Source organism: Eurytemora carolleeae, unplaced genomic scaffold, assembly GCF_000591075.1.
Source record: "Eurytemora carolleeae unplaced genomic scaffold, Eaff_2.0 scaffold294, whole genome shotgun sequence".
Classification (NCBI taxonomy): domain Eukaryota; kingdom Metazoa; phylum Arthropoda; class Copepoda; order Calanoida; family Temoridae; genus Eurytemora; species Eurytemora carolleeae.
Window position 1 is genome coordinate 412,186 of NW_019396358.1, and position 8,144 is coordinate 420,329.

Genomic DNA, 8,144 nt, shown 5'->3' on the forward strand with positions numbered 1-8,144 from the left:
CCCCCTTCAGAAATCCATCCACCTTCACCCTGATATCCTCCTGACCTTAATCAATCTAATGATTCAACGGATAAACCTTACTCCACCCTCCAGGATAAACCCTGCTCCACCCTACAGGATATGGAGAATATAAGTGGGTATCAATTCGTCCTTCATATAACCCTGTGCAATACATTTCTATTATACATAAATTGTAGATTTGAGTAATCAAGATAATCCAACTTAATTTCTTTTAACGATAGAATTTACACTAGAAACCTACGATGCATTTTTCTTCAAATTGTTGGTATCAATGTAAACAAACTAATTAATTTAAATTTAGGGGGTTCAGTTCAATGTACATTCCTTGGGTAAAACAGTCCATCAAAGGAATTGAGTCTTTGCCACAAACTCTGATTTTCTATCCCCAAAATTTTGCAACCCAATGCCGTAGACCTAACATATTTAAAAATAAGAATTCTGTTAAATAAAATAATCTAATTTTAGATTATCAAAGGTTTACACAATTAGTTTGCAAAGATATAGGGATTAGAAAATTTGTGTCAAACACTCAATTCCTTTACAGGGTGGAAAATCAAGAAATAAATCCTAGTAAAAAAAATGAGAATTTTGAAACATATTGAATTCTAACTTACTGGAAAAGCAATGATAGGTTGCGTGTTTTATAACTCAGAGAAAGTAAAGATTTCTGAATCATTTATTTACATTTCAATCTAATAAGATGCTTATATAAATCAAATTAACATTATGGAGCATAATAGCAGTTGTTTTCTTATTTGATTTACAGAAAGTAGATGAAGGGTTTCCCACACAGACTGAGACTTTTATGTTTCAAACATCTATGATTTCTTATGGTTAAATTCGTACTCCTACCTAAAATATAATCTTTGAAACGTTGATACATGAAAATAAATAAGTATCGATGCCTTGTGGGTATCCCTGTACCATCTATATTCATTTAAAATAATTTTTATCTGTAAATTCTATTTTGTTGCCTATACAGTCACCGTTTCGGTTACAGTCATCTTAGGAACATATTACCAGGTTACAAAGATTTAGGGTTATAAAATTAGAGGTTGAGGCAATTAATCAGTTCCTTTATATGAATTTTAAAATGCCAGACTAAGCTCTTAGTTTTCTTTAAATTAAGCTCATACAAGTTACAGCTGCAGTTTAGGGTGCATGATAAGATAAAGAACTAAATTGTTCAGTCTGAGTCTGAGAAAGTTTTCATCACATTTTCCTACATTTTTTAAACATATTAATTACAAGATTAAATAAAACTTAATCAAAGATTTCAGATTTCGAGATTTAAATCACTTTAATTTTTTTTTCATTTATCTTGTTGTAAAACATGTTTTATTTAATAACGGTACTGTTCCGGATACTTTTACAAATGTTGTTTCTCTATGCTGCAGGAAAACGATGTAGAATTTATCAGACTTCTCGAATAAAAAAACGATGTTATATTTCACATCATTGCTTAACTAAAGGTTTAAAGGGTACTGTTGGGAATCAGGCATGTCCCTCTTACCATGGAGGGGCCCTTGAAGTGAAGACGACAGAACCTGTAAAGAAGATTACAGCATTTTTCAGTATTTGTGTTTATGGCAAGGTTGGTTACTCTTGATGTGCTAAAAAATGTCGTCTCCTGAGATAGATAGGTAAAATCCTTATATGACGTCACTCTCAAGTCACCTCTGTAATTAGTGACGCCATATAAGGTTTTTATCTATCTATCGCAGGAGACGACATTTATCGTACATTGGAGCGCATCGTGAGTAACCAACCTTAGTTTACAACATTGGTTTATGAACTTATTGTTTTCATATTTCAAGTACTACAATTTAATCAGCAGTGTTCCCAGTCCAAGTGTCCCTTGCGTCGACACTTTTTCGGACATTTTCGCCAAAGTCCTCCGGCATCTCCGACGACAGCGGCGACAAAATTATTGCTTCCTTTGAGTCGCTGTGTGGGCCAGCCTATGGTGTTTGAGAACTTGTGACACGTGTACGCGTCGTGCTGAACAGACATATGACGACCCCACTCCCAGATATATCTAAACATAATATCATTCATATTTCTTGATAAAAGGAACATAAAACAAAAAGCATGGAATTTTATTTTATTTTATTTCAATCCGAGGGGGAAAAACATTTGCAATGAATCAAAAAAATGCTTTTCTTAGGACACGTGTTGCACAATAGAAAATATAAAAAATCTTAATTTTGAACTGAGTCTTTCTAAAATATGACAATTAAATATAAACAAAAATTGTAGTTTTTCAGATGAAATTATTTCTAAATCCAGAACCTTTAATGATACGAAGATGAATAAGATACAGAACCTTGCAAGAATAGTTTGATCTGGACCCGTCATATTCCTCTCCGCAAAGGTTTCAGGATCCTTTAATATCTTCTCCCAAGATCGAACCCACTTATGCCTAAGAAAAATATAGTTGGAAAACAATAGATAAAACATTTTAAACTTGAAAACAAAATTAGTTAAACTAGATGTTCTGTAACCATAAAGATAGTTAATCAAGGCGAGAGCATGTAAGATATACACTAACTATAAAATAAGTTGAACAGTGATGTTTCACATACATATATTTTAATAGACCTTTCAAGTTAACCATAAAAAAAATATGTTATATAAGCTTGTTTAACTGAGATCTAGGACTGATAAATACCTGATATTATCTGTATCTATCCTGGCCCCCCAAGCTGCTCCCAGGAAGGGTGTAGTATGAGCCGGATGATCCCGCATAGAATGAATAGGTTGACCCAACTCCATCCACTCCTTTACGGCTGCCTCTTCTCTACTTGTAAACCTACTGTCCAGGTCACGACTAGCATACAGGTCAACCTAGAATAGGATACAGGTCAACCTAAAGTAGGATACAGGTCAACCAAGAGTAGGATGTAGGTCATCCTAGAGTAGGATACAGGTAAACCTTGAGTAGGATACAGGTCAGTTCAACCTAGAGTAGGATACTGGTCAACCAAGAGTAGGATGCAGGTAACCAAGATTAGGATGTAGGTCAACCTAGAGTAAGATACAGGTAAACCTAGAGTATGATACAGGTCAACCTAGAGTAGGATACAGGTTAACCTAGAGTATGATACAGGTTAACCTAGATTAGAGATACAGGTCAACCTAGAGTAGGATATGGGTCAACCTAGAGTAGGATACAGATCAAACTATTGTAGGATACAGGTTAACCTAGAGTAGGATACAGGTCACCCTAGAGTAGAATACAGGTCCATCTAGAGTAGAAAACAGGTCAACCTAGTGTAGGATACAGGTCAACCTAGTGTAGGATACAGGTCAACCAAGAGTAGGATACAGGTCAACCTAGAGTAGGATACAGGTCAACCAAGAGTAGGATACAGGTCAACCTAGAGTAGGATACAGGTCAACCTAGAGTAGAGATACAGGTCAACCTAGAGTAGGATACAGGTTAATCTAGAGTAGGATACAGGTAAACCTAGAGTATGATACAGGTCAAACTAGAGTAGAGAAACAGGTCAACCTAGAGTAAGATACAGGTCCACCTAGTGTAGGATACAGGTCAACCTAGAGTAGAGATACAGGTTAACCTAGAGTATGATACAGGTTAACCTAGATTAGAGATACAGGTTAACCTAGAGTAGAATACATGTCAACCTATAGTAGGATACAGGTCAATCTAGAGTATGATACAGGTTAACCTAGATTAGAGATACAGGTCAACCTAGAGTTGGATATGGGTCAATCCAGAGTAGGATACAGGTCAACCTAGAGTAGGATATGGGTCAATCTAGAGTAGGATACAGGTCAAACTATTGTAGGATACAGGTCAACCAAGAGTAGGATACAGGTCAGCCTAGAGTAGAATACAGGTCCATCTAGAGTAGGATACAGGTCAACCTAGAGTAGGATACAGGTCAACCTGGAGTAGAGATGCAGGTCAACCTAGAGTAGGATACAGGTTAACCTAGAGTAGGATACAGGTTAACCTAGAGTAGAATACAGGTCAACCTAGAGTAGAGATACAGGTCAACCTAGAGTAGGATACAGGTCAACCAAGAGTAGGATACAGGTCAACCTAGAGTAGAAAACAGGTCAACCTAGAGTAAGATACAGGTCAACCTAGAGTAGAGATACAGGTCAACCAAGAGTAGGATACAGGTTAACCTAAAGTAGGATACAGGTCAACCTAGAGTAGGATACAGGTCAACCTAGAGTAGGATACAGGTCAACCTAGAGTATGATACAGGTAAGGTCAACCTAGAGAATAGATACAGGCCAACCCAGAGTAGGATACAGGCCAACCTAGAGTACGAACGATAATTTTACAGTGTAGCTACGTATACACGTGTAAGGATGTACATGTAACGATAATTTTACAGTGTAGCCACGTATATAAGTGTAAAGATGTCCATAGAACGATAATTTTACAGTGTGGCTATGTATATACGTGTAAGGATGTCCATGGGACGATAATTTTACAGTGTGGCTACGTATGTACGTTTAAGGATGTCCATAGAACGATAATTTTACAGTGTATAGCTACATCCTTCTACGTATATACGTATCTACATTGTAAAAGTATCGTTCTATGGACATCCTTACACGTATATTCGTAGCCACACTGTAAATTTATCGTTTTATGGACATCTTTACACTTATATACGTAGCTACACTGTAAAATTATCGTTACATGTACATCCTTACACGTGTATACGTAGCTACACTGTAAAATTATCGTTCTTTGGACATCCTTAAACTTACATACGTAGCTACACTGTAAAATTATCGTTCTATGGACATCCTTACACGTATATACGTCCATAGAACGATACTTTTAAAGTGTAGCTAGGTATATACGTGTAAGGATGTCCATGGAACGATAATTTTACAGTGTGGCTACGTATATACGTGTAAGGATGTCCATGAAACGATAAGAAGACTGAAACGACAACCTACAAATTAAAAACCCCGTACCGAAATAAATATTAAAAACAATCTCGCAAAGGCTTGAACATGATGTGACAAAGAAATTAAAAATTCTTCGTCTGTTATAAAGAATCATAAATAAAATCTGGACCACAGTCTCATCTTTCATGAATAACCCTCATATTCATAGATTATTATTATTATGTATTATTGTGCATGTGCCCTATGCAGTGCAAGAATGATAATAAGAAATGACTTTTTACAAAATAGAACATAAATAGTAAATTAGTGAAATTAATTATATCCGGGATCAAAATTCAGAACCACCCTTATCCTAATTACTTTGTTAAAAGCGTAATTTCAAGTGACCCTCCATGCAAAGATGACAAGGCCCAATTACACCGGTACCCTTAAAAGCGTAAGATTAGTATAAGCTGTCCATGTTTATAGTTTTGAAAACTGTATATTTTAAATTGTGGTTTCTCTATTACAATATCTTGGAATATTTATAATAATATTTTTGAGGTTTATTCAAAATACTGTTTTTCTATTTAAAAATAAAAAATCTTATCAAACTTTAAAAAAACGCAAATAGTCTGTTTTGGGGTATATTTCGATACAATTGTTATTATTCAGTCCCGAATATTTTTGATTATATATTGACAATTTGATTTTCATGAAATGGCGTGGTTTTTTTTCACATGTCTGAATTCTATATAATTTTTTACTCCTGAGCTCATATCAAGCTCCAAATACACTGTTTATTTGCTTCTCACAGCGCAGAAGGAATATTTATTTTGTTAACAGTAAATCCATTCTTTATGATCTTTCGGTCTACATTTCTCTGGACACTCGAACAATAGTGTTTCGTTCAGGGATGTAACTGAACCAAAGAAATTGTTTGGTTCCTCCAGTCGTCGGGTTGGGAAGGGTGATGTACCCGGATACTTTTTGCAAAGATATGAATCATGAGATATTGCGTCCTTCTTTCCCCAGCGCCAAACGAACCTAAATTTTAAATCATAACAGTAAGGATGTCGTGGATAGAGATCTGGAGAAATTCAGAGTGTTTCTAAACAAATTTTCTGTCCCGAATAATATATTTGTTTGTTAGGATTTAGATCTATACATTCCGGCTTCCTCTAATCAAAAGCAAATATTTCTTCTGAGAGAAATATATTTTTATGCAAAAATTATTTCGTCTGTCAGCTGTTTAGGATATCTATTTCGTCTGTCAGCTGTTTAGGATATCTATTTCGTCTGTCAGCTGTTTAGGATATCTTTTGTCAAACTCTTCCATGTGTCACAAACTAAGATTTCCTAATCTCCTTATCTTTGCAACCCAATGTTGTAGACCTTACAATTTTCAAACAATGAATTCTGTTAGATCAAATAATCTAAGTTTTAAATATCCAAGGTTGCAAAGATATATAGGGATGAGAAAATATCTTTATTTCCTTATAATTGATCTTGTTGTACCTTGTAAGCCAGGTTTGATCTGGGCCCACCTCCCTCCTCCCAGCCCAACTTAGAGGATCCTTTAGAGCTGCTTTCCACGCCTGAGACCACGCCTTACGAGTTAATGGCGTGGCTCTCCATCCCCAACCTCCTCCCAGGATATAGGTTCCCTGGTCCGGGTGATCCCGGAGGAAATGAAAAGATTTGTTTGTCTTCAACCAGTCCTGGACAGCTGAACTCTCTCTACCGGAGACAGCTGAATCTGCGTCCCGAGAAAGATGGATTTCAACCTGGAGAAATAAATTCGTCCGTCCTTAGGAATAATACTACAAAAAATTAACATATATGATTGTGCTTTGTGTGCTTAGGTGAATTTACAGAGTGAACCCTAAATAATTAGAACAGTTTAAAGGGACTGTAAGCGTGATTTTAAGTGACTCTTTTTGCAACGATGACTCGATTCACAACGGTACCCTTTAAACCTTTAAACCTTCTAGAACTGGCAGCATATAAATATTCACATTTGAATTGTTGAAAACCGCTGTGGACATAAAATATTTGTTTTTCAGAAATAAATGTGACGTCATCCGCATTGAGTTCACACAGTACCCTAGCGTTAACTCCAGTATTACGGCTTTTTACACAGCATTTAAGATATATTTACAATAAGTTCTCTGTCCTCGATGATCAAATTCAGTCCACGGTAACAAGGGTACCGTTGTGTATCGGGGCTGTTTATTTTTAACTAGAAGGTCACTTAAAATTACGCTTACAGTCCCTTTATTTAACGTTTTGAAAATTATTGCCATATAAACCCATTTTTAATACAAATCTTAAAAACAAGTCGGGTTTCAGATTCACTCTGTAAAGAAATAATATAGATAGAAGAATCATGCGTGGAGGCTAGTGACAAAATGTAATTTTAAAACTAAAACCAAATTTAAAAAAAGTGAAAATGCATGGTTGAGAAAACCTTGATATTATTTAGGCCAGTTTCTAACCTGAGGATCAAGGGTTGGAAAGAATCTCCAGTTCATTGCAAAAACCTTTGTAGCATCTTTCATCGGTACTCCGGGTAGATTCTTCACGTAGCAGAGATCCAGGTTCGAGTCCTTACAGGCCAGGGAACACAGATCTACCAGCAGAGGATCATTAGGAGCTAGATCATAATACAGTCTCATAGTCCAACCTGGATAGAACCTTGGAAGGAGGTTCAGGTTCTCTGATATACCCTGAAAGTACTGTTTGGACTTGTGCCTAGGAGTCCTTGGATCTCCGTAGAATGAGAACCCGATAGTTCGTTGATGAGAACCACGTCGGAATGCGTCCATACCACAGGTTGTAGAGTTGAACAGGGGTTCATTTTCATTTTTAAATATCTCCAGGGTTCGCTCACAGTTACAGTGTTCTAATTTAAATCTTACAATGGTTGTATTTGAATCTTTACTTAGATTTGATTCCAGGGTAGGATTTATAATGTTAACGGGAGAAATGTATATTAACGTGAGAAGGAAGAGAAGAACTAGTCCTCCTGTTTGAACTCCGGTTCTTTTTAATCCAATCATTTCGACAACCTTTCAAAGGTTTTTTTTATAGTTATAGCTATTTTTACGGAATATTTTTTATGCTTTTTCATTTTCTGATAAAGCACTTTTCACTTCACAATGATGTTTTGGGGTACATTATGGATTTCATGTGATAATAAGCTTTGCGTAACTAGTATCTATATTAATATCTCTGATAGG

General features: G+C 35.9%; 1 protein-coding gene across 2 annotated transcripts; it reads right to left on the reverse strand.

Moving 5' to 3' along the window:
* Positions 1 to 729: 729 nt before the first annotated feature.
* On the reverse strand, positions 730 to 8,144 carry LOC111701648 (uncharacterized). 2 transcript variants are annotated; one of them, XM_023473026.1, is made up of 4 exons: positions 7,401 to 8,144; positions 2,693 to 2,868; positions 2,348 to 2,443; positions 730 to 2,059 (listed from the first exon to the last, which is right to left on the reverse strand). In XM_023473026.1, the coding sequence occupies exons 1-4, from the start codon at positions 7,962 to 7,964 to the stop codon at positions 1,852 to 1,854; spliced, it is 1,044 nt and encodes a 347-aa protein (XP_023328794.1). In that variant the 5' UTR covers positions 7,965 to 8,144; the 3' UTR covers positions 730 to 1,851. The 2 variants fall into 2 exon arrangements, with proteins under 2 accessions (XP_023328794.1, XP_023328795.1); XM_023473027.1 differs by lacking the exons at positions 730 to 2,059; positions 2,348 to 2,443; positions 2,693 to 2,868 and adding exons at positions 5,514 to 5,949; positions 6,421 to 6,689.

Excerpts from the sequence above, each read along its gene's own strand:
- LOC111701648 (XM_023473026.1), bottom strand. The coding sequence starts at position 7,964 with ATGATTGGATTAAAAAGAACCGGAGTTCAAACAGGAGGACTAGTTCTT. Across the intron at positions 2,869-7,400 it reads TTCCAACCCTTGATCCTCAG|GTTGACCTGTATGCTAGTCG; the intron begins GTTAGAAACTGG and ends ATCCTATTCTAG. Across the intron at positions 2,060-2,347 it reads GATCAAACTATTCTTGCAAG|ATATATCTGGGAGTGGGGTC; the intron begins GTTCTGTATCTT and ends TATTATGTTTAG.